The sequence below is a fragment of the Rhinichthys klamathensis genome, unplaced genomic scaffold, assembly GCF_029890125.1.
Source record: "Rhinichthys klamathensis goyatoka isolate OS25496 unplaced genomic scaffold, OSU_Roscu_1.1 h1tg000379l_1, whole genome shotgun sequence".
NCBI classification, from domain to species: domain Eukaryota; kingdom Metazoa; phylum Chordata; class Actinopteri; order Cypriniformes; family Leuciscidae; genus Rhinichthys; species Rhinichthys klamathensis.
The window spans coordinates 25001-51939 of record NW_026606886.1 but is presented as its reverse complement, the minus strand read 5'-3'; the positions used below and the strand labels follow the sequence as shown (position 1 = coordinate 51939).

The following is a 26939-nucleotide window of genomic DNA, read 5'->3' as shown; positions in this document are numbered from 1 at the left end:
TAGTATGTTGTGGGTGTTGCTAGCGGGCTCTTAGGCAGTTGCTAGGGTGTTCTGTGTATTTTCTAGGGTGTTATCAATGTTTGCTATGTGGTTGCTAGACAGTTACTATGGTGATGTCCTGGGTGGTTGCAAGGGTTTTGCTAGACAGTTGCTAGGGTGTTCTAGGTGGTTGCTAGGGTGTTGTCTATGGTTGCCAGACCGTTACTATGGTGATGTTCTGGGTGGTTGTAAGGGTGTTGCTAGGACATTGTTATGTGGTTGCTAGGTAGTTTCTAGGGTATTCTGGATGGTTGCTAGGCAGTTGATAGGGTGTTCTGGGAGGTTGCTAGGGTGTTGTCGATGGTTGCTAGACAGTTACTATGGTGATGTTCTAAATGGTTGTAAGGGTGTTGCTAGGCACTTTCTAGGGTGTTTATGGGTGATTGCAAGGGTGGTTGCTTGGGTGTTGCTAGGACAGTTATGGAGTTGTTAGGCAGTTTCTAGGGTATTCTAGATGGTTGCTAGGTAGTTGCTAGGGTGTTCTGGGTGGTTGCTAGGGCGTTGCCGTGTAGGTCTCTGTAAGCACATTTTCTTGTTTGAGATTTGCTATATAAATAGAACGTTTCGGATCCAGTAAGCATCACAGTATCTGTGGTAGTTTGGGTCTGAGCTGGGAGAGTATGTTCTACAGGAGGATCTACAGAAACGGGACTGAGCCGAGATCTTCCACACACTCACAGCTCGATGGTAAACGTGTGTGTGTTTACCGTACCTCAGTCTGCACCATCGCCGGCCGCTGCGTGCGCAGCATTTTGACGGTCTGGAAGATGTCGACGGCGCCCTCGTAACGCATGCGCTCCAGCACGATACTGAGAGTGATGAACACACCTGTGCGCCCGACGCCCGCACTGAGAGAGAGAGAGAGAGAGAGAGAGAGAGAGAGAGAGAGAGAGAGAGAGAGAGATGTCTCAGGATTCAGCTCATGTTCGTCTACAAACACTGAGAGTGTGTGTGTGTGTGTGTGTGTGTGTGAGTATCATCATCACCTGCAGTGGACTGTGATTGGTCCATCCTGACCAAACTGCTCCTTGGTTTTATGCACCTGTCCAATGAAATCAATGAAACCCTCCCCCGACTTTGGAACACCTTGTTCTGGCCAATCGGTGAACTGGAACTGTCTGACGGTTCTGGACTGTCCGTCCTACGGAAAAAAAGACAACGAGTCTGAACATCTCCAGGTGTGAGAAACACTCTGAGTGCAGAGGCACATGATGTCATCGTCCTGAATATAAACACACACGTGACTTTCAATCTCTCTTCATGAGGATCCATGCATCTCATGTGCTTCTAGGGCAGTTGCTAGGGTGTTCTGGGTTGTTGCTAGGGTGTTGCTATGTAGGATCTCAGGTGTTTGCTATGGCATTGCTATGTGGTTGCAAGGCAGTTACTATGGTGTTATGGGTGGTTGCTCGGGTGTTGCTAGGCTGTACTGGGTGGTTGCTAGGCAGTTGCTATGATATAGTTATGTAGTTGCTCTTCATGAGGATCCATGCATCTCATGTGCTTCCAGGGCAGTTGCTAGGGTGTTCTGGGTTGTTGCTAGGGTGTTGCTATGTAGGATCTCAGGTGTTTGCTATGGCATTGCTATGTGGTTGCAAGGCAGTTACTATGGTGTTATGGGTGGTTGCTCGGGTGTTGCTAGGCTGTACTGGGGATTTATGCGTCTCATGTGCTTCTAGGGCATTGCTAGGGTGCTAAGATAAGATAAGATATAGTTTATTGTCCCCGAAGAGAAATTTGTTTTGGACTCTGTCCCTTCCGCAGTTTTTACAAAGACAACACAAAGTACAAAATACAAAGAACAGACGTCTCTCAACACATGTTCTCATATACATTAGATAGGTACGTATATAGTAGGCACATTAACACCTTTCATTGGCAGGCTTAAAAAAATTACAACCATTATTGATCACAGCTCCCATATTGCACATCCCCGATGGTGTACATATTGCAAGGGGGCTCCAGGGCAGTTGCTAGGGTGTTCTTGGTTGGTGCTAGGGTGTTGCTATGTAGGAGCTCAGTTGTTTGCTATGGTCTTGCTATGTGGTTGCAAGGCAGTTAATAGAGTGTTATAGGTGGCTGCAAGGGTGTTGCTAGGTTGTACTGGGTGGTTGCTAGGCAGTTGCTAGACAATTAAGTTCAGTGTTGGCTCGATCCAGGCTCAGGTCTGCTTCAGGACATCATCAGATGTTTAAACGGCGGCCTGTACTCACCCTGGCGTCGGTGACTTTGAACTCTCGCAGGATGTACTGTGGCATGTTGTACTCTGCCATGGGATCCACCACGAAGTACTGATAGCGAGCCGAACGCTCCGCCGGCCAGTACTGATGACACTTCTCCTGTCGACACACACACACACACACACGGTACAGAAACTGCTCGTTTCCTCATGAAAACTAGGATGAAAAATCTTCCTTGACCAGCTGTTATTTCTCCCTGACTGAGACGAGATGACATCGTTACGACTATATCAACATGCAATATCGTGATGAAGAAATACGAGACAAAAATATAGTTTAAAACATAATTTTTTTTACTAAAATCTCTCAATTTCTTCAACAAAAAAAAGAGCAGAAAAATAATATAGAATGTTTTTAAAAAGCCACTACGAGCTTTCATGCTGGGAAAAATGTATAAAAATGAAAAAAATGTGTCAAAGTGAGTTTGAGCTTAAAACCAGAACAAATATCTGGCGATGAAGTCAGAAATATAATCTTGTTTTCCCTTTGAATTCAGATTATTTTTCTGACTCCATTGGCAGATATTTGTTCTAGTTTCAAACACAAACTCACTTCATTTTAATACATGTTTGACTTAATATCTTCAGTCATTTTGCTTCTTCTCCAGTAAATGTCTCTTGATTTAAGAATGTTTAGATGTTAGTGTTGGAAAGCGAGACAGAAACACTGAGGAGGAACAGAGTTTGTTGCGGTGTAATAAACCCAAACATGATCTCGACTGGATTGTTTGTGATTGTTGTTGCTTTTTTGCTGTTGTTTAAATAGAAAAAAACATTTATTGGAATTACTCGCTGTTTTAGCTTTTAAAAGAAGCTTTCGAGATTTACCAGTTTTCATAATGTGTGTGTTAACTTATATGATAATATTATAAATCAGGAAATGGGTCAACATTCTGTTGATTTGTGCTTACAGGAGAAAGTGCAATAATTCTGATGAAACGTAAATATTGTAACGCATTACTTTTCATAGAAAGTAACTAAGTAACGCAATATTGTAACGCATTACTTTTAAAAGTAACTTTCGCCAACACTGACTAAATATGATAAAACTAAATCTGACACAGGAGTAAATTAAAAGCAGAAGAGCGCGTGTCTTGCTCTCAGGTCTCACCCGTCCCATCTCACGCAGTTTGGTCAGCATGACCACGATGGTGGAGTTGTGTTCCCACAGGGTCCTCCAGAAGTCCTCCGTTGTCTCCGCCAGCGGCCCCTGCGTGGCGATATACGCTTTCTGCTGCCTGAACACACACACACACACACACACACACTCAGATCAGCTCAGCTCAGGTTCTGCTCTCGTCTGATAGAGTCGGGGAACTCTACCTGTATCCGTCGATGAAGCTGGCGTTGATGTAGTCGGACCCTTCCAGGCCTCTGATTGGCTGCAGACACACGCGTGTGGTTTCGTACGGCATGATGTTCACCAGCCGGTTCTTGAACTTGTTGCAGGGCAGATTAGCACTGACGAACCTGGAGGTGTGTGCTTTAGTGTTGGCCAGACGCTGACGGACACAAACGCATCACAATAAGGACACGGATTTAAACTTATGCGTGTTATATGAAAGTCACATTAAAACTGTCCTGGAAACACTTCATGATTTTTTTGGCGGATTATCACAACAGTTTATGCACTTAGCAAACTTTCAATCTCAAATAGATGTGCATTTAATATGAAAATTCATCATAAAAATGTTAATTACATGTTCAAATTCCGGTGATCTAAACAAACAGTGTTATAATAAACAAATTAACAAACCATTGTTATTTATTGTATGGAAATGATGTACTGTATATACACTACTGGTCAAAGGTTTAGAATGAGTATAATTTTTAATGTTTCTGAAAGTCTCTTCTGCTCACCAAGACAGAAAAACAGTGTAATATTACTCCAGTGTAAATCAGCTGTTCTCTATGTGAATATACAGTATAGTGTAATTTATTCCTGTGATTTCCAGCATCATTACTCCAGTCTTCAGTGTCACATGATCCTTCAGAAATCACTCTAATATGAGGATCTGATGCTCAAGAAACGTTTATTACTCTTGTTGAGTGCATTTTTTGCTCCTTCATATTTGAATGTAAACTGTGATTCACTTCCATTTAAAAGTTTGTGGTCAAATTAAAATAAAAATACTTTTATTTAACAAGGACACATTCAATTGCTCAAATTGAGAGTAAAGACATTTATAATGTTACAAAAGATTTCAAATAAATGCTGTTCTTTTGAACTTTCAACACTGATAATAATCATAAATGTTTCTTGATCATCAGATCCTCATATTAGAGTGATTTCTGAAGGATCATGTGACACTGAAGACTGGAGTAATGATGCTGAAAATCACAGGAATAAATTACACTATACTGTATATTCACATAGAAAACAGCTGATCTACACTGGAGTAATATTACACTGTTTTACTGTATTTTTGTTCAAATACACGCAGCTTTGGTAAGTGGAAGAGACTAAATATCTTTATTAATTACAATCCTTTGACCAGTCGTCTATATTGTTGCTTGTTTATTGAGGAGAAACACATGTGATGTGTGAAAAAGTACAAAGTACAATATCACTACTATTAGTAGACTGAATTTTAATGTAAAGCTGCTTTAAAACAATCTGTATTGTAAAAAGCACTATATAAATAAAAGGTGACTTAATAAAGGGCCTTTACATTTGCCCAAAAATAGAAGTTTTTTTTGATGTTATTAAAAAACAAACAAGCAAGCCCAGTCCAGGTGAGAAAAAGTAACGGTAAAGTAATGTAACGAATAACTTTTCATAAAAAGTAACTAAGTAACGCAATTATTTACTTTTTTGGGAGTAACACAATATTGTAATGCATTACTTTTCATAAAAAGTAACTAAGTAACGCAATTATTTACTTTTTTGGGAGTAACACAATATTGTAACGCATTACTTTTCATAAAAAGTAACTAAGTAACACAATTAGTTACTTTTTTGGGAGTAACGGAATATTGTAATGCATTACTTTTCATAAAAAGTAACTAAGTAACGCAATTAGTTACCTTTTTGGGAGTAACACAATATTGTAATGCATTACTTTTCATAAAAAGTAACTAAGTAACGCAATTATTTACTTTTTTGGGAGTAACACAATATTGTAATGCATTACTTTTCATAAAACGTAACTAAGTAACGCAATTATTTACTTTTTTGGGAGTAACACAATATTGTAACGCATTACTTTTCATAAAAAGTAACTAAGTAACGCAATTATTTACTTTTTTGGGAGTAACACAATATTGTAACGCATTACTTTTCATAAAAAGTAACTAAGTAACGCAATTAGTTACTTTTTAGTAACACAATATTGTAATGCATTACTTTTCATAAAAAGTAACTAAGTAACGCAATTAGTTACTTTTTTGGGAGTAACACAATATTGTAACGCATTACTTTTCATAAAAAGTAACTAAGTAACGCAATTAGTTACTTTTTTGGGAGTAACACAATATTGTAATGCATTACTTTTCATAAAAAGTAACTAAGTAACGCAATTAGTTACTTTTTTGGGAGTAACACAATATTGTAATGCATTACTTTTCATAAAAAGTAACTAAGTAACGCAATTAGTTACTTTTTTGGGAGTAACACAATATTGTAATGCATTACTTTTCATAAAAAGTAACTAAGTAACGCAATTATTTACTTTTTTGGGAGTAACACAATATTGTAACGCATTACTTTTCATAAAAAGTAACTAAGTAACGCAATTATTTACTTTTTTGGGAGTAACACAATATTGTAACGCATTACTTTTCATAAAAAGTAACTAAGTAACGCAATTATTTACTTTTTTGGGAGTAACACAATATTGTAACGCATTACTTTTCATAAAAAGTAACTAAGTAACGCAATTAGTTACTTTTTTGGGAGTAACACAATATTGTAATGCATTACTTTTCATAAAAAGTAACTAAGTAACGCAATTAGTTACTTTTTTGGGAGTAACACAATATTGTAACGCATTACTTTTCATAAAAAGTAACTAAGTAACGCAATTAGTTACTTTTTTGGGAGTAACACAATATTGTAATGCATTACTTTTCATAAAAAGTAACTAAGTAACGCAATTAGTTACTTTTTTGGGAGTAACACAATATTGTAATGCATTACTTTTCATAAAAAGTAACTAAGTAACAGTTACTTTTTTGGGAGTAACACAATATTGTAATGCATTACTTTTCATAAAAAGTAACTAAGAAACACAATTAGTTTTTTGGGAGTAACACAATATTGTAATGCATTACTTTTAAAAGTAACTTTCCCCAACACTGACTAAATATAATTAAACTAAATCTGACACAGGACCAAATTGACTCGACTGAATCCCAGACTCCCGCACCTTGAACTCGAGCTCCATCCCGCTGACGTGTTCTCCGGGCTCCACCTGCGCGAGCGTCTGTATGTACGAGCACAGGCTCCGGGCCGCGACCTCAGTGTTCCCGCAGGCCACGGCCTCCAGCAGCGCCTCGTGGATGAAGCCGTACTGGTCCTCCGTCTGGACCATGTAGTTCCGCTGCGAGCGCATCAGGGTCACGTGACCGTACACGTCCACCACGCGCTCGTGGCGGAGCCGCTCCAGCATGGCGTCGATCACGATGAAGCAGCCGGTGCGGCCCACGCCGGCGCTGAGACACACACACACACACACACATGGAAAACAGCTGGGTTTTACTACGGTGTAATTTCCCTGATCTGTTTCTGGTTACTAATCCAAAAACTGTCTGATATCAGACTCACAGACGCTTCCATCTAACACAACAGAGAATCGTGGGATAGCTCATTAACCCTGAGTCTCGATCGCCCCCCGGTGGCTGGTCCCAGTATAGCTCATAAACCCTGAGTCTCGATCGCCCCCCGGTGGCTGGTCCCAGTATAGCTCATAAACCCTGAGTCTCGATCGCCCCCCGGTGGCTGGTCCCAGTATAGCTCATAAACCCTGAGTCTCGATCGCCCCCCGGTGGCTGGTCCCAGTATAGCTCATAAACCCTGAGTCTCGATCGCCCCCCGGTGGCTGGTCCCAGTATAGCTCATAAACCCTGAGTCTCGATCGCCCCCCTGTGGCTGGTCCCAGTATAGCTCATAAACCCTGAGTCTCGATCACCCCCCGGTGGCTGGTCCCAGTATAGCTCATAAACCCTGAGTCTCGATCGCCCCCCGGTGGCTGGTCCCAGTATAACTCACTAACCCTTGGTCTCGATCGCCTCCTGGTGGCTGGTCCCAGTATAGCTCATAAACCCTGAGTCTCGATCGCCCCCCGGTGTCTGGTCCCAGTATAGCTCATAAACCCTGAGTCTCGATCGCCCCCCGGTGGCTGGTCCCAGTATAGCTCATAAACCCTGAGTCTCGATCGCCCCCCGGTGGCTGGTCCCAGTATAGCTCATAAACCCTGAGTCTCGATCACCCCCCGGTGGCTGGTCCCAGTATAGCTCATAAACCCAGAGTCTCGATCGCCCCCCGGTGGCTGGTCCCAGTATAGCTCATAAACCCTGAGTCTCGATCGCCCCCCGGTGGCTGGTCCCAGTATAGCTCATAAACCCTGAGTCTCGATCGCCCCCCGGTGGCTGGTCCCAGTATAACTCATAAACCCTGAGTCTCGATCGCCCCCCGGTGGCTGGTCCCAGTATAGCTCATAAACCCTGAGTCTCGATCGCCCCCCGGTGGCTGGTCCCAGTATAACTCATAAACCCTGAGTCTCGATCGCCCCCCGGTGGCTGGTCCCAGTATATCAACACAAATCAGTGCAAGATGTCAGCGCCATATTAGGACTTTGGCGGCTTCACTTTTCACCGATGGAAGAGAGTGAAGGAGCGTCGGCCATCTTTACAGTCTGTGTGCTGAACATGCATGAGGAAACACTGCTGTCGTGTGTGTAATCTGACTGCTGTGAAAGTGTGTGTGTGAGTGTGTGTGTGTGTTTGTGAGTGAGTGTGTGTGTGTGTGTCTGTGTGTGTGTGTGTGTGTGTGAGAGAGAAAGTGAGTGTGTGAGTGTGTGTGTGAGAGAGAGTGAGTTTGAGTGAGTGAGTGAGTGAGTGTGTGTGTGTGTGTGTGTGTGTGTGTGTGTGTGTGTGTGTGAGTGAGTGAGTGAGTGAGTGAGTGTGTGTGTGTGTGTGTGTGTGTGTGTGTGTGAGCATCAGTATTGAGACCACAGACACTGGTCAGCAACATCACACTGCACTGCAGCAAAAGGTTGAATCTTCTGAACTTCAGCTCACTTTCACAAACCCTCGTCCTCAATGAACCCAGTGAATCCCAGCAGAACCTCAGCGAGTCAGAGACCCGGTCGAGACCAGAACCAGAACCTGAAGCTGTGAGGTTCAGATCAGCACCAGATGAATCTCTGATAGTGATGGGAGAAACTCTGAATCAATTGAACCAATTGGTTCTCAAAATGATTCCCTGTTTTGAGTCGGTGTGAGCGGCACACGCTGGCGACTCCTGCTGGTCAGACGGTGTAAATGCAACGAAAACTGCATGTAAAAACACCTTTTAAAAACAATTGCAAATGTTTTACTGAAAATAATTTTTTTAACAGCAATTAACAAACCATCTAATACCATTAAATATTAAGTGCATGTATAATATGTGCTTTTTAATTAAATTGTAGGGCTTTTTAAAGGCCAATAATAGTCTATTAACTACAACTCTTACTTCTTATTATACAAATGTGTGTTAAAAATGTCTACAAATGTCTAAAACTGATCTGAGATCAGGTATAAACCATATAAATGCTGGTTTATGGGTTCACCGAGATCATCGCCCTCATGAAACGCTTCTAATCAGTTATGACGAAACAAAATCCACGTTTACTGGAATCGTGCGACTCTGGATCTGAAGCGAATGATTCTCCAGCTTTGAAGCTTCACGAGCGTTTGTCTGAGCTTTGAGGACACACTAGTTTCGTCTCGAGAGCCTCAATAAAGGCAGGAATACAGCAACTCTTATATAACAAGCAGAAGAGTCTTACCCTGCAAGCTGGAGCGTTCGAGAGGGAATAACACACACACACACACACACACACACACACCAGTGTTTACAGCGCGTTCTCCTCGGCCCGGGGAAGACGCACGGATCGATGTGGAACAGAAGCGTTCGAGAGCCAGTGAAGGCTTGAACACCCGATGTACTCGCTGCATCACGAGAAGAACGGCCTCTACGCTAATGCTAATGCTAGTCTCTCCCTGTGAACGCCTCCTCTTCTCCTCTGTCCAGACACACATCATCAATGATTCCAGTTCACATCCGCGGAAACAACTACAAATTCTGTATTATACATTTTTAAGGCCAGACAAGCAATTTGGCGATGTCACTTTGTAAAGAAAGACACGCCTGCGCACACATATATATATTCAAACACACACACACCTATAGACTAAACACGTGATACGCATGTGCGCCGCCAGCGTTTCACAGATTTATGTTTTTGAAGTTTACACAGAGATGATCACGTTTTCTAAACTTGGACCCTGTTTCAGAGTGTGTGTTCTCGAGCTCAAACACTGTGTGTGAATGAGCGGCCGGAACACATTAACAGTGTCTGTCTTCAGTAGAGCGGTGTCGTGTTAGCGGCCGCTAAGTTAATCACTAATGATCTTTACAATGGAAGTGAATCAATCAAAACTAACTTTATCTGGACAATAACTTTATTCTAGATCTGCTGTAAAGCCTAAACACTCTGTTACTTTAAAGGTGACATATCATGAAAATCTGGCTTTCTCCGTGTGTGAGCGCTGTAATCGGGTTCTTCTGCCGACACAGAACACGTGATCAGTGAAACCCAGTAACTGTGTTCTGGTGAGGCTTTCTCTGAGAGCATGTCTAAAATAAGCCGATCAGATTTCTCTCCTTCTGCCGTATGAAGAGGATCTTATTATAATATTCCCGGCCCTTAATCTGCACGTTTACACACACCAGTGACCAGTGGGTTCGGCGAGCGCCAACAGAGACCAGTTCTAACGCACTGGAGAAGATCCAGCAAAGCCTGAAACTGTTCTGTGGTCGAGCACAGACGACACTGAACACTATTGACCAGAACATGTCAGCGCTGTCTTATAAACACCTCAGGAACTGTGGACACTTGTGGAAGAGTTCAACATGATGAGGAGATGATCAGTGTAACTCCACAACAACTACAGAAATGTCTCCGCTAACATTCAGAAACGTGTAAAAGTGAAGCTCTCCCTGAGTCTCTCCGTAAGGCTGCACTCGCTGCTGTTACTCCTGACTCTGGATCAGTGAGATCGGCCTGTGTTGTTATTGCCGGAGTCTCTGAAGCTCCGCCCTCTTCTGAACGGAGGCGGAGCTAAAGCTCATTTGCATTTAAAGGCACACACACTAAAACGACGTGTTTTTGCTCACAGCTATCTTATCATGTCTTTCGCCGTAAAGCTGTTTGAGGCAGCCCGTATTGTTAAAAGCGCTGTATAAATGAAGGTTGGACTTGAACTCTGACCTGCAGTGGACGATGACGGGGCCGGCGTCGGGAGGGTTGCAGGCTTTCACCCTGCGGAGGAAGGCCAGGAATGGAGTGGGATATTCGGGAACGCCGTGGTCGGGCCAAGCTGTAAACTGGAACTGTCGGACTTCCCTCCTCTCGTTACAGCCGTTCTGATGAGGAAAACACCAGGGTCAGAGTCACTCACACACACACACACACACACACACACACACACACACACACACTGTACAACACACACACACACACTGTACGACACACACACACACACACACACACACACTGTACGACACACACACACACACACACACACTGTACGACACACACACTGCCTTTCCTCTAGTTACACCCGTTCTGATGAGGAAAACACCAGGGTCAGAGTCTCACACACACACACACACACACACACACACTGCCTCTCGTTACACCCGTTTTGATGAGGAAAACACCAGGGTCAGACTCCCTCACACACACACACACAAACACACACACTGTACGACACACACACACACACACACACACACACACTGCCTCTCATTACACCCGTTCTGATGAGGAAAACACCAGGGTCAGAGTCCCTCACACACACACACACACACTGTACGACACACACACACACACACACACACACTGCTTCTCGTTACACCCGTTCTGATGAGGAAAACACCAGGGTCAGAGTCACTCTTGATGAGAATCCTAGCAGACGGTCTGTTATGCCTTACACAGTGGAGGAAGACAGCGCACGTGTATCAGCATCAGTGAACTGGACCAGTGCGTTATCTCTTAAAGGGACAGCAGCCTAATATTACTGCAGTCTGGGTATTTAATGTTAATCAAACAACAAAAGACAAGGAAATCACTCAAAGCTCTGGATTGAATAGCTTTTGTAACTTTTAAAAACTTTTGCAAAGTTATTTTACATTTGATCACTTTATTCAATTTCTGTACCTGAAAACTACCGTTAGACCTGCCTGAAAAACCTGAAAAGAACAGTTTATTTTATTAGTATCTATTGTATATTGTATTTATTTGTGCTGTTGCTTGTAGTTTGATTATTTGTTCTTATTTTCTTTATTTTTATTTCAACAGTAGTCCTCTTTTCCCTGAACACAGCACACACCGAACCTTGCAGAAACCGTGAACTTAAACCATGAGACTAACCGAACCGTGAGCTGTGTAAACCGTGAGCTGTGTAAACCGTGAGCTGTGTAAACCGTGAGCTGTGTAAACCGTGAGCTGTGTAAACCGTGAGCTGTGTAAACCGTGAGCTTTGTAAACCGCGAGCTGTGTAAACCGTGAGCTGTGTAAACCGCGAGCTGTGTAAACCGCGAGCTGTGTAAACCGTGAGCTGTGTAAACCGTGAGCTGTGTAAACCGTGAGCTGTGTAAACCGTGAGCTTTGTAAACCGTGAGCTGTGTAAACCGTGAGCTGTGTAAACCGTGAGCTGTGTAAACCGTGAGCTACGTAAACCGTACGCTGTGTAAACCGTGAGCTGTGTAAACCGTGAGCTGTGTAAACCGTGAGCTTTGTAAACCGCGAGCTGTGTAAACCGTGAGCTGTGTAAACCGTGAGCTTTGTAAACCGTGAGCTTTGTAAACCGTGAGCTACGTAAACCGTGAGCTGTGTAAACCGTGAGCTGTGTAAACCGTGAGCTGTGTAAACCGTGAGCTGTGTAAACCGTGAGCTTTGTAAACCGTGAGCTTTGTAAACCGTGAGCTGTGTAAACCGTGAGCTGTGTAAACCGTGAGCTGTGTAAACCGTGAGCTACGTAAACCGTGAGCTGTGTAAACCGTGAGCTGTGTAAACCGTGAGCTGTGTAAACCGTGAGCTTTGTAAACCGCAAGCTGTGTAAACCGTGAGCTGTGTAAACCGTGAGCTTTGTAAACCGTGAGCTTTGTAAACCGTGAGCTACGTAAACCGTGAGCTGTGTAAACCGTGAGCTGTGTAAACCGCGAGCTGTGTAAACCGTGAGCTTTGTAAACCGCGAGCTGTGTAAACCGTGAGCTGTGTAAACCGTGATCTTTGTAAACCGTGAGCTGTGTAAACCGTGAGCTACGTAAACCGTGAGCTGTGTAAACCGTGAGCTATGTAAACCGTGAGCTATGTAAACCGTGAGCTGTGTAAACCGCGAGCTGTGTAAACCGTGAGCTGTGTAAACCGTGAGCTGTGTAAACCGTGAGCTATGTAAACCGTGAGCTGTGTAAACCGCGAGCTGTGTAAACCGTGAGATGTGTAAACCGTGAGCTGTGTAAACCGTGAGCTATGTAAACCGTGAGCTGTGTAAACCGTGAGCTTTGTAAACCGCGAGCTGTGTAAACCGTGAGCTGTGTAAACCGTGATCTTTGTAAACCGTGAGCTGTGTAAACCGTGAGCTACGTAAACCGTGAGCTGTGTAAACCGTGAGCTATGTAAACCGTGAGCTATGTAAACCGTGAGCTGTGTAAACCGCGAGCTGTGTAAACCGTGAGCTGTGTAAACCGTGAGCTGTGTAAACCGTGAGCTATGTAAACCGTGAGCTATGTAAACCGTGAGCTGTGTAAACCGCGAGCTACGTAAACCGTGAGCTGTGTAAACCGCGAGCTACGTAAACCGTGAGCTGTGTAAATCGTGAGCTGTGTAAACCGTGAGCTACGTAAACCGTGAGCTGTGTAAACCGTGAGCTATGTAAACCGTGAGCTATGTAAACCGCGAGCTACGTAAACCGTGAGCTGTGTAAACCATGAGCTATGTAAACCGTGAGCTGTGTAAACCGTGAGCTGTGTAAACCGTGAGCTGTGTAAACCGTGAGCTGTGTAAACCGTGAGCTGTGTAAACCGTGAGCTGTGTAAACCGTGAGCTACGTAAACCGTGAGCTGTGTAAACCGTGAGCTACGTAAACCGTGAGCTGTGTAAACCGCGAGCTACGTAAACCGTGAGCTACGTAAACCGTGAGCTGTGTAAACCGTGAGCTGTGTAAACCGTGAGCTATGTAAACCGTGAGCTACGTAAACCGCGAGCTACGTAAACCGTGAGCTACGTAAACCGTGAGCTGTGTAAACCGTGAGCTGTGTAAACCGTGAGCTACGTAAACCGTGAGCTGTGTAAACCGTGAGCTATGTAAACCGTGAGCTATGTAAACCGCGAGCTACGTAAACCGTGAGCTACGTAAACCGCGAGCTGTGTAAACCGTGAGCTACATAAACCGTGAGCTACGTAAACCGTGAGCTGTGTAAACCGTGAGCTATGTAAACCGTGAGCTGTGTAAACCGTGAGCTGTGTAAACCGCGAGCTGTGTAAACCGTGAGCTGTGTAAACCGTGAGCTGTGTAAACCGTGAGCTGTGTAAACCGCGAGCTGTGTAAACCGTGAGCTGTGTAAACCGTGAGCTGTGTAAACCGTGAGCTGTGTAAACCGTGAGCTGTGTAAACCGTGAGCTATGTAAACCGTGAGCTATGTAAACCGTGAGCTGTGTAAACCGTGAGCTGTGTAAACCGTGAGCTGTGTAAACCGTGAGCTACGTAAACCGTGAGCTGTGTAAACCGTGAGCTGTGTAAACCGTGAGCTGTGTAAACCGTGAGCTATGTAAACCGTGAGCTGTGTAAACCGTGAGCTGTGTAAACCGTGAGCTATGTAAACCGTGAGCTATGTAAACCGTGAGCTATGTAAACCGCGAGCTACGTAAACCGTGAGCTATGTAAACCGTGAGCTGTGTAAACCGCGAGCTACGTAAACCGTGAGCTGTGTAAATCGTGAGCTGTGTAAACCGCGAGCTGTGTAAACCGTGAGCTATGTAAACCATGAGCTATGTAAACCGTGAGCTATGTAAACCGCGAGCTACGTAAACCGTGAGCTGTGTAAACCGTGAGCTGTGTAAACCGTGAGCTGTGTAAACCGTGAGCTATGTAAACCGTGAGCTGTGTAAACCGCGAGCTACGTAAACCGTGAGCTGTGTAAACCGTGAGCTGTGTAAACCGTGAGCTGTGTAAACCGTGAGCTGTGTAAACCGTGAGCTGTGTAAACCGTGAGCTGTGTAAACCGTGAGCTGTGTAAACCGTGAGCTATGTAAACCGTGAGCTGTGTAAACCGTGAGCTGTGTAAACCGCTGCACTCATATAGACGTGAGCGCGCCTCACCTTATGCAGAGAGAAGGTTCGCACACAGAACGTGGCCAGCTCCATGGTGTCCAGCAGAGAGACCTGAACCGCCCCGTACGAGTCCGTGCCGCGGCTGGGCCAGTACTGGTCACACTTGATCTAAACCAGAGGAACACATGACATGAAGATCAGCTGAACCAAATCATCCGTTAGTAATGTATTGATGGCTCAATCGCACTGAAAGCCTTCATGTAAACTGCTTAATCGACCCGATTGAGCTCGATGTAGAAATAGCGTAATGATGTAGCAATAGCGTAATGATGTAGCAATAGCGTGATGATGTAGCAATAGCGTAATGATGTAGCAATAGCGTAATGATGTAGCAATAGCGTGATGATGTAGCAATAGCGTAATGATGTAGCAATAGCGTAATGATGTAGCAATAGCGTGATGATGTAGCAATAGTGTAATGTTGTAGCAATAGCGTAATGATGTAGCAATAGCGTAATGATGTAGCAATAGTGTAATGTTGTAGCAATAGCGTGATGATGTAGCAATAGCGTGATGATGTAGCAATAGCGTAGCAATAGCGTAATGATGTAGCAATAGCGTAATGATGTACCAATAGCGTAATGATGTAGGAAATAGCGTAATGATGTAGCAATAGTGTAATGTTGTAGCAATAGCGTGATGATGTAGCAATAGCGTGATGATGCAGCAATAGCGTAATGATGTAGCAATAGCGTAATGATGTAGCAATAGCGTAATGATGTAGCAATAGCGTGATCATGTAGCAATAGCGTGATGATGTAGCAATAGCGTAATGATGTAGCAATAGCGTAATGATGTAGCAATAGCGTAATGATGTAGCAATAGCGTGATGATGTAGCAAGAGCGTAATGATGTAGCAATAGTGTGATGATGTAGCAATAGCGTGATGATGTAGCAAGAGCGTAATGATGTAGCAATAGCGTGATGATGTAGCAATAGCGTGATGATGTAGCAATAGCGTGATGATGCAGTAGCAATAGCGTAATGATGTAGCAATAGCGTAATGATGTAGCAATAGCGTGATCATGTAGCAATAGCGTGATGATGTAGCAATAGCGTAATGATGTAGCAATAGCGTAATGATGTAGCAATAGCGTAATGATGTAGCAATAGCGTAATGATGTAGCAATAGCGTAATGATGTAGCAATAGCGTGATGATGTAGCAAGAGCGTAATGATGTAGCAATAGCGTGATGATGTAGCAATAGCGTGATGATGTAGCAAGAGCGTAATGATGTAGCAATAGCGTGATGATGTAGCAATAGCGTAATGATGTAGCAATAGCGTGATGATGTAGCAAGAGCGTAATGATGTAGCAATAGCGTGATGATGTAGCAAGAGCGTAATGATGTAGCAATAGCGTAATGATGTAGCAAGAGCGTAATGATGTAGCAATAGCGTGATGATGTAGGAATAGCGTGATGATGTAGCAATAGCGTGATGATGTAGCAATAGCGTAATGATGTAGCAATAGCGTGATGATGTAGCAATAGCGTGATGATGTAGCAATAGTGTGATGACGTGTTACTGCTGTTCTTCCTGTTGAATATGTAAGGAATAATGTTCATCCCGCCGGTTGTTATCTCAGAATAACCCCCGACAGGGTGATGAAGACCCCGACGCGAAGCGGACATTTAAGAGATACGGTATACAGTCAGAACACTTATTACACAGCATTTCAACACAAATAATTATGCAGATCAGAGATATTGATTTCAGATTAAACTGTTTTAAAATCGTACCTGTTTGTATTTTATAATCCAACAGTGTACAAAACAATAGTCATAAAATGGCCGCCGCTGCGTTTGTATGAAACAAGAGAGAGCGAGTCCACGATACTGGATGGCATAATTAAATAACTGTACACAAAATATTGATTCGAGTTTTAATATTTTATTAGCTCACCAAAAGCAAAACTTCCACGAAGAGAAACGGTTTCTAGCGAGTGTATAGCACTGGAATCAAGTATTCCACAGAGCCGTGTAATAAAGTGTGGTATAAACGAGCTCATCCTATAATCCTCTGTCTCTGCGTGTGTGAAGTGGAGCCGGACGACGGCCACCAGTGACGCTTCAGACTCTCACACACACTGGGTTTGGGCAGTTTTACTGTGTGATCAATATAAGCAGCGGCACAACGGCTCTTAAATAACAATGTTTAATTTACATAGTGCCTTTCTCGAGCTCAAGCACACTTCACAATAACAGTGAAGAACAAGCAGTGAGTTCATGATAACTGGCCTCTCTCTCTCACCCGCGACTTCTCCTCGAGTTTGGTCATCATGACGACGGACGCGGCTCTCTGCTCCCACACCATCCTCCAGAAGTCCCCGAAGCTCTCGGGCAGCGGCCCCTGCGTGGCGATGTACGCGTTCTGCTTCCGGTAGCCGTCGATGTAGTTCGCGTTGATGTAGTCACTACCCATAATGCCTAGCGGAGAGAACAGGGAATGTGAAGTGTGTCGTTTATATAGTCTTCCAGTAGATCATTGACTCATGGAAGAGCAGAACGCCCGGTCCGGACACACACACACACACACACAGTCTGATGAGAGTCGGTGTTCGTACCGTCTGCCGGCGCGAGGATCACACGCGTGTGGTCGTACGCGATCACGTTAGCGTAGCGGTTCTTCGGCTTGTTCACCTCCAGGTTCGAGTGTTCCCATGTGAACTGCTGACCAGGATCAATCGACTGAGAGAGAGAAAGAGAGAGAGTGAGAGAGTTATCTATCTATCTATCTATCTATCTATCTATCTATCTATCTATCTATCTATCTATCTATCTATCTATCTATCTATCTATCTATCTTTCTGCTGTTTGATGTCTGTTTTGTTCTTTTGCAGCATGAGACAGTAAGAGGACTCACACCAAACGTGTCTAACAGCATTAACTTAACACCTTCCTATCCACACACACACACACACACACACTCACACACACACACACACACACACACACACAACTCTAGTTAATAAAACACCGTCTGAAGAACAGAACATGTGATGAAGGTCACTCTATCTCCCCTGTCTCTCTGCGTTCCTCACCTCGTACTCCTGTGACAGATGCAGGTTGTCGTTGGCCTTCAGGCGCTCCGTGTGTTCGGGCAGATCAGAGATGGGGATGGGGGGGTGACTCATCATACCTGCGGGGGCAAAGGTCACAGCTGTCGTCATGGAGATGGCCTACAAACCCGTATGTGCGTGTGAATCACACATGAGTGCCGTCACCAGAAGAGCTGGAACACCTAGTAAGTGTCACAACACCTCGTGTGCTGCCTACAGAGGCTATAATTCAATCCTGATAAGTTATTCTGCCTTCTTCAATCTCAGAATGCTCAGTGAAGGAATCATTCTGTTATTGTGAGAATGCTGACTATTAGTGTTTAAAAGTGTTTATTGACAAGCTTTTTCTTCTGAATTAAACTAGACTAAAATTCCCAGACTTTTAATAAACTAAAACTTAAAGGTGAAGTATGTTGTTTCTGCAGCACTAGTGGCTCTAGCAGAAATACAAAAATACTGCATATTTTAGCCACTCCCCTAACTCTCCCTCTGCTACAGTAGCCACTCCCCTAACTCTCCCTTTGCTACAGTAGCCACTCCCCAAACTCTCCCTCTGCTACAGTAGCCACTCCCCTAACTCTCCCTCTGCTACAGTACCCACTCCCCAAACTCTTAGTCTGCTACAGTAGCCACTCCCCAAACTCTCCCTCTGCTACAGTAGCCACTCCCCAAACTCTCCCTCTGCTACAGTAGCCACTCCCAAACTCTCCCTTTGCTACAGTAGCCACTCCCCAAACTCTCAGTCTGCTACAGTAGCCACGCCCCCAACTCTCCCTCTGCTACAGTAGCCACTCCCCTAACTCTCCCTCTGCTACAGTAGCCACTCCCGAACTCTCCCTTTGCTACAGTAGCCACTCCCCAAACTCTCAGTCTGCTACAGTAGCCATGCCCCCAACTCTCCCTCTGCTACAGTAGCCACTCCCCAAACTCTCCCTCTGCTACAGTAGCCACTCCCCAAACTCTCCCTCTGCTACAGTAGCCACTCCCCAAACTCTCCCTCTGCTACAGTAGCCACTCCCCAAACTCTCCCTCTGCTACAGTATCCACTCCCCAAACTCTCCCTCTGCTACAGTAGCCACTCCTCAAACTCTCCCTCTGCTACAGTAGCCACACCCCTAACTCTCCCTCTGCTACAGTAGCCACTCCCTAAACTCTGTCTGCTACAGTAGCCACTCCCCTAACTCTCCCTCTGCTACAGTAGCTACTCCCAAACTCTCCCTTTGCTACAGTAGCCACTCCCCAAACTCTCAGTCTGCTACAGTAGCCACGCCCCCAACTATCCCTCTGCTACAGTAGCCACTCCCCAAACTCTCCCTCTGCTACAGTAGCCACTCCCCAAACTCTCAGTCTGCTACAGTAGCCACGCCCCCAACTCTCCCTCTGCTACAGTAGCCACTCCCCAAACTCTCCCTCTGCTACAGTAGCCACTCCCCTAACTCTCCCTCTGCTACAGTATCCACTCCCCAAACTCTCCCTCTGCTACAGTAGCCACTCCCCTAACTCTCCCTCTGCTACAGTAGCCACTCCCCTAACTCTCCCTCTGCTACAGTAGCCACTCCCCTAACTCTCCCTCTGCTACAGTAGCCACTCCCCTAACTCTCAGTCTGCTACACTAGCCACTCCCCAAACTCTCAGTCTGCTACAGTAGCCACTCCCCAAACTCTCCCTCTGCTACAGTAGCCACTCCCCAAACTCTCACTCTGCTACAGTAGCCACTCCCCAAACTCTCAGTCTGCTACAGAAGCCACTCCCCAAACTCTCCCTCTGCTACAGTAGCCACTCCCCAAACTCTCCCTCTGCTACAGTAGCCACTCCCCAAACTCTCAGTCTGCTACAGTAGCCACTCCCCAAACTCTCCCTCTGCTACAGTAGCCACTCCCCAAACTCTCCCTCTGCTACAGTAGCCACTCCCCTAACTCTCCCTCTGCTACAGTAGCCACTCCCCAAACTCTCCCTCTGCTACAGTAGCCACTCCCCAAACTCTCCCTCTGCTACAGTAGCCACTCCCCTAACTCTTAGTCTGCTACAGTAGCCACTCCCCTAACTCTCCCTCTGCTACAGTAGCCACTCCCCAAACTCTCCCTCTGCTACAGTAGCCACTCCCCTAACTCTCCCTCTGCTACAGTAGCCACTCCCCAAACTCTCCCTCTGCTACAGTAGCCACTCCCAAACTCTCCCTTTGCTACAGTAGCCACTCCCCAAACTCTCAGTCTGCTACAGTAGCCACGCCCCCAACTCTCCCTCTGCTACAGTAGCCACTCCCAAACTCTCCCTTTGCTACAGTAGCCACTCCCCAAACTCTCAGTCTGCTACAGTAGCCACGCCCCCAACTCTCCCTCTGCTACAGTAGCCACTCCCCAAACTCTCCCTCTGCTACAGTAGCCACTCCCCAAACTCTCCCTCTGCTACAGTAGCCACTCCCCAAACTCTCAGTCTGCTACAGTAGCCACTCCCCAAACTCTCCCTCTGCTACAGTAGCCACTCCCCAAACTCTCCCTCTGCTACAGTAGCCACTCCCCAAACTCTCAGTCTGCTACAGTAGCCACTCCCCAAACTCTCCCTCTGCTACAGTAGCCACTCCCCAAACTCTCCCTCTGCTACAGTAGCCACTCCCCAAACTCTCAGTCTGCTACAGTAGCCACTCCCCAAACTCTCCCTCTGCTACAGTAGCCACTCCCCAAACTCTCCCCCTGCTACAGTAGCCACTCCCCTAACTCTCCCTCTGCTACATTAGCCACTCCCCAAACTCTCCCTCTGCTACAGTAGCCACTCCCCAAACTCTCCCTCTGCTACAGTAGCCACTCCCCTAACTCTTAGTCTGCTACAGTAGCCACTCCCCTAACTCTCCCTCTGCTACAGTAGCCACTCCCCAAACTCTCCCTCTGCTACAGTAGCCACTCCCCTAACTCTCCCTCTGCTACAGTAGCCACTCCCCAAACTCTCCCTCTGCTACAGTAGCCACTCCCAAACTCTCCCTTTGCTACAGTAGCCACTCCCCAAACTCTCAGTCTGCTACAGTAGCCACGCCCCCAACTCTCCCTCTGCTACAGTAGCCACTCCCAAACTCTCCCTTTGCTACAGTAGCCACTCCCCAAACTCTCAGTCTGCTACAGTAGCCACGCCCCCAACTCTCCCTCTGCTACAGTAGCCACTCCCCAAACTCTCCCTCTGCTACAGTAGCCACTCCCCAAACTCTCCCTCTGCTACAGTAGCCACTCCCCAAACTCTCCCTCTGCTACAGTAGCCACTCCCCAAACTCTCCCTCTACTACAGTATCCACTCCCCAAACTCTCCCTCTGCTACAGTAGCCACTCCTCAAACTCTCCCTCTGCTACAGTAGCCACACCCCTAACTCTCCCTCTGCTACAGTAGCCACTCCCCAAACTCTCAGTCTGCTACAGTAGCCACTCCCCTAACTCTCCCTCTGCTACAGTAGCCACTCCCAAACTCTCCCTTTGCTACAGTAGCCACTCCCCAAACTCTCAGTCTGCTACAGTAGCCACGCCCCCAACTCTCCCTCTGCTACAGTAGCCACTCCCCAAACTCTCCCTCTGCTACAGTAGCCACTCCCCAAACTCTCAGTCTGCTACAGTAGCCACGCCCCCAACTCTCCCTCTGCTACAGTAGCCACTCCTCAAACTCTCCCTCTGCTACAGTAGCCACACCCCTAACTCTCCCTCTGCTACAGTAGCCACTCCCCAAACTCTCAGTCTGCTACAGTAGCCACTCCCCTAACTCTCCCTCTGCTACAGTAGCCACTCCCAAACTCTCCCTTTGCTACAGTAGCCACTCCCCAAACTCTCAGTCTGCTACAGTAGCCACGCCCCCAACTCTCCCTCTGCTACAGTAGCCACTCCCCAAACTCTCCCTCTGCTACAGTAGCCACTCCCCAAACTCTCAGTCTGCTACAGTAGCCACGCCCCCAACTCTCCCTCTGCTACAGTAGCCACTCCCCTAACTCTCCCTCTGCTACAGTATCCACTCCCCAAACTCTCCCTCTGCTACAGTAGCCACTCCCCTAACTCTCCCTCTGCTACAGTAGCCACTCCCCTAACTCTCCCTCTGCTACAGTAGCCACTCCCCTAACTCTCAGTCTGCTACACTAGCCACTCCCCAAACTCTCAGTCTGCTACTGTAGCCACTCCCCAAACTCTCCCTCTGCTACAGTAGCCACTCCCCAAACTCTCCCTCTGCTACAGTAGCCACTCCCCAAACTCTCAGTCTGCTACAGTAGCCACTCCCCAAACTCTCCCTCTGCTACAGTAGCCACTCCCCAAACTCTCCCTCTGCTACAGTAGCCACTCCCCAAACTCTCAGTCTGCTACAGTAGCCACTCCCCAAACTCTCCCTCTGCTACAGTAGCCACTCCCCAAACTCTCCCTCTGCTACAGTAGCCATTCCCCTAACTCTCCCTCTGCTACAGTAGCCACTCCCCAAACTCTCCCTCTGCTACAGTAGCCACTCCCCAAACTCTCAGTCTGCTACAGTAGCCACTCCCCAAACTCTCCCTCTGCTACAGTAGCCACTCCCCAAACTCTCCCTCTGCTACAGTAGCCACTCCCCTAACTCTCCCTCTGCTACAGTAGCCACTCCCCAAACTCTCAGTCTGCTACAGTAGCCACTCCCCTAACTCTCCCTCTGCTACAGTAGCCACTCCCAAACTCTCCCTTTGCTACAGTAGCCACTCCCCAAACTCTCAGTCTGCTACAGTAGCCACGCCCCCAACTCTCCCTCTGCTACAGTAGCCACTCCCCAAACTCTCCCTCTGCTACAGTAGCCACTCCCCAAACTCTCAGTCTGCTACAGTAGCCACGCCCCCAACTCTCCCTCTGCTACAGTAGCCACTCCTCAAACTCTCCCTCTGCTACAGTAGCCACACCCCTAACTCTCCCTCTGCTACAGTAGCCACTCCCCAAACTCTCAGTCTGCTACAGTAGCCACTCCCCTAACTCTCCCTCTGCTACAGTAGCCACTCCCAAACTCTCCCTTTGCTACAGTAGCCACTCCCCAAACTCTCAGTCTGCTACAGTAGCCACGCCCCCAACTCTCCCTCTGCTACAGTAGCCACTCCCCAAACTCTCCCTCTGCTACAGTAGCCACTCCCCAAACTCTCAGTCTGCTACAGTAGCCACGCCCCCAACTCTCCCTCTGCTACAGTAGCCACTCCCCTAACTCTCCCTCTGCTACAGTATCCACTCCCCAAACTCTCCCTCTGCTACAGTAGCCACTCCCCTAACTCTCCCTCTGCTACAGTAGCCACTCCCCTAACTCTCCCTCTGCTACAGTAGCCACTCCCCTAACTCTCAGTCTGCTACACTAGCCACTCCCCAAACTCTCAGTCTGCTACTGTAGCCACTCCCCAAACTCTCCCTCTGCTACAGTAGCCACTCCCCAAACTCTCCCTCTGCTACAGTAGCCACTCCCCAAACTCTCAGTCTGCTACAGTAGCCACTCCCCAAACTCTCCCTCTGCTACAGTAGCCACTCCCCAAACTCTCCCTCTGCTACAGTAGCCACTCCCCAAACTCTCAGTCTGCTACAGTAGCCACTCCCCAAACTCTCCCTCTGCTACAGTAGCCACTCCCCAAACTCTCCCTCTGCTACAGTAGCCATTCCCCTAACTCTCCCTCTGCTACAGTAGCCACTCCCCAAACTCTCCCTCTGCTACAGTAGCCACTCCCCAAACTCTCAGTCTGCTACAGTAGCCACTCCCCAAACTCTCCCTCTGCTACAGTAGCCACTCCCCAAACTCTCCCTCTGCTACAGTAGCCACTCCCCAAACTCTCCCTCTGCTACAGTAGCCACTCCCCAAACTCTCCCTCTGCTACAGTAGCCATTCCCCTAACTCTCCCTCTGCTACAGTAGCCACTCCCCAAACTCTCCCTCTGCTACAGTAGCCACTCCCCAAACTCTCCCTCTGCTACAGTAGCCACTCCCCAAACTCTCCCTCTGCTACAGTAGCCACTCCCCAAACTCTCCCTCTGCTACAGTAGCCACTCCCCAAACTCTCCCTCTGCTACAGTAGCCACTCCCCAAACTCTCCCTCTGCTACAGTAGCCACTCCCCTAACTCTCCCTCTGCTACAGTAGCCACTCCCCAAACTCTCCCTCTGCTACAGTAGCCACTCCCCTAACTCTCCCTCTGCTACAGTAGCCACGCCCCTAACTCTCCCTTTGCTACAGTAGCCACACCCCAAGTGTGTGTGTGTGTGTGTGTGTGTGTGTGTGTGTGTGCACCTGGTGTCTGGAAGTTGATGCGTCTCATCTCCACGGGGTCGGTGGGATGATGAGCCATCATCTCAGCATTGTTCAGCAAACATTTGGTTCCCGGCTCAGAGTCCTTGCGTTTGCTAATGAGTGAAAACACACACACACACACACACACACACACACAATGTGGAGAAACTCCAGTTATTAACTAGACTCAATGGACAGAAATCAAATCAAAGAGCAGAACAACATAAATAAAGCCGGCTAGAGGGATTGAGTGCGACTGAAGGTGTTCTGTAAGAGCTTTAATCTTCTCTCAGTGACGAGGATCAGATCTCACTTACCTGTCGGGTTTACTGGAGTCCCATCAGACGCCGCGCCGTGCACACACACACACACACACACACACACACACACACACACAGAGAGAGAGAGAGAGAGAGAGAGAGAGAGAGAGAGAGAAAGAGAGAAATCAATATAGTGCATTAGCATGCAGCCGCTACATGACACCTGCTGATAACGCTCTCCTTCATCGGGGACAGTTTAACGGATCCCGCGGGACTGGATTGTTCCGGAGTAAATGGGAGAGGGCCGGGATGGATCAGACCCAAGGGTTTATCATCCGGACCGGCCCAATGTTTCCGCTCCCCCCACCCGGCACCAGCAAGGTCACGCCAGCAATCTGGCAAACACAGATCCCTGCCACAGCGTGTGTGTGTGTGTGTGTGTGTGTGTTAGTGTGTGAGTGAGTATGTGTGTGTGTGAGTGTGTGTATGTGTGTGTGTGTGAGAGTGCATGCAGGTTTGTGTGTGTGTGAGTGTGTAATGTAATACGTAAACTAATGTTAACTAATGAACCTTATTGTAAAGTGTTAACGAGTTTTCATTTGTGTCACGTTTTAGTCAGTGTGATTCCAGAGTCTTCATCATCCTCATCATCATCATCATCACTGCACTATTATTCATTATTACTAAACTCCTGCATGTCTGTGTTAACGGAGTCTTTTCTCATTCACAGGTTTAGCAGAACTCATCATAGTTGGGCAAACTTATATAACGGTGAACGGAAAAATATCACATTTTTGCATTCACATTTCCTCCAAACGCAAAAGACAATGTCCAGGATAGAGTTCATATGAGACGGAGCGGCTGAATTAGAAACACACGAAGCAGAATGAACTAGTTCACCGTAATTAAATGTTAAGGTAAGAAAACACAATGTATAGTTTTGTAAACATTCATCTTTAAAATGAAAATATAAAAAGCTTTGCTAGATGTTCAATGTTAATAACTGGAAATGTGTCATCATCACAGTCTGTGGAAAGTAAGTGTTCAACATTTACTAATACATGATTAAAATCAAAAGTTAATGGACCTAATGAACTAACATTAAACAGTTTTATTAACAAAGTGAAAAAAAATTCACATATACACATAATGTACATGACATCTATGAAATATGATAAGATAACTGAATGTGTCCTCTTGCCTGCGGTCCTCGTGATCAGTGAGCGGCTCGTCTGATCGAGTCTTCAGCTCAGACTCTATTATCTTCCTGTCCAGAAATAGCTGCTTCCTACATATTTAATCACACGTTATTCTCTCTGTCGTCATAGACACAGCGCTTCAGGAACCATTCCTGCACAGTTAACATCTTCTCCTAACTAGCAGATCATATTTATGCATATTTCCTTATTTATGATTATAGTTATTTCACATGTTGCATGTAAGCTGACCCATTCCCCCTTTCCAGTGACAGTTTAAATGTACATCTACTGTATGTAAACTGTAATAAATGATGTTCCTCCTCAGTGTTTCTGTCTCGTTTTCCAGCACAAACATCTAAACATTCTTAAATCAAGAGACATTTACTGGAGAAGAAGCAAAATGACTGAAGATATTAAGTAAGTGCACTTAGTTTATGATTAAGACAAGAACAAATATCTGCCAATGCCATCTTGTTTTCCCTTTGAATTAAGTTTATTTTTCTGACTGTATGTGTCTATATTTCTGCATGTGTTCATACGTTTACATCCAGAATCTGCAAGATGATTTGTTTTTTATTTAGTCCAGCTCTGATGAAGCTACATATGATTTTATGTTTTTAACACTTTACATGAAAGTCTTATTTGATAACATTAGTTAATATGAACAATATATATACACACTACTATGTAATATATACACTAACAATAAACAATATATTTATACAGCATTTATACACCTTTCTTAATGTTAGTTAATATGATTTGCTCTTATCATCCGATCGTGGTTGTATCTCTCTATTAGTGTTACTCGATCTTAGTGCTGCATTTGATACCATTGACCACAACATTCTTTTAAAAATACTCAGAAATTATGTTGGCATTAGTGGAATTGCACTAGCATGGTTTAAATCACACTTATCTGACCGTTATCAGTTTGTAGCAGTAAATGAAGAGATGTCTTATCGATCACAAGTTCAGTATGGCGTACCACAAGGCTCAGTACTAGGACCGCTGCTGTTCACTCTGTACATGCTACACACACACACACACACACACACACACTGGGTGGTTCCCCTGCACGCTTAATAAACAAACTACAGCTGGTCCAAAACGCAGCCGCTCGAGTTCTTACCAGAACCAGGAAGTATGACCATATTAGCCCGGTTCTGTCAACACTGCATTGGCTACGCTACGCGTTATATTACGCTAATATTAGTCTCTCTGTTTATCCCGAGGTTTACCGCAGTTCGCCGGATCCAGGCCGTATCCAGATCTGATGAAGGACCTGCGCTTGGACACACAC

At 45.9% G+C, this 26939-nt stretch overlaps 1 protein-coding gene across 1 annotated transcript in view; it reads right to left on the bottom strand.

The window, feature by feature from the left end:
- ptprsb (protein tyrosine phosphatase receptor type Sb) overlaps positions 1–26939 on the bottom strand; it is a gene marked incomplete at its 5' end in the record, with an annotated part of 47945 nt that overhangs the window by 457 nt on the left and 20549 nt on the right. The window contains 13 exons of the mRNA XM_056233896.1: positions 752–887; positions 1026–1180; positions 2253–2378; positions 3390–3516; positions 3602–3780; positions 6646–6931; positions 10756–10910; positions 14870–14989; positions 17135–17310; positions 17448–17571; positions 17925–18022; positions 24178–24290; positions 24495–24506. Coding sequence (XP_056089871.1) covers positions 752–887; positions 1026–1180; positions 2253–2378; positions 3390–3516; positions 3602–3780; positions 6646–6931; positions 10756–10910; positions 14870–14989; positions 17135–17310; positions 17448–17571; positions 17925–18022; positions 24178–24290; positions 24495–24506 — 1807 coding nt within the window. The remainder of the gene's footprint in view (positions 1–751; positions 888–1025; positions 1181–2252; positions 2379–3389; positions 3517–3601; positions 3781–6645; positions 6932–10755; positions 10911–14869; positions 14990–17134; positions 17311–17447; positions 17572–17924; positions 18023–24177; positions 24291–24494; positions 24507–26939) is intronic.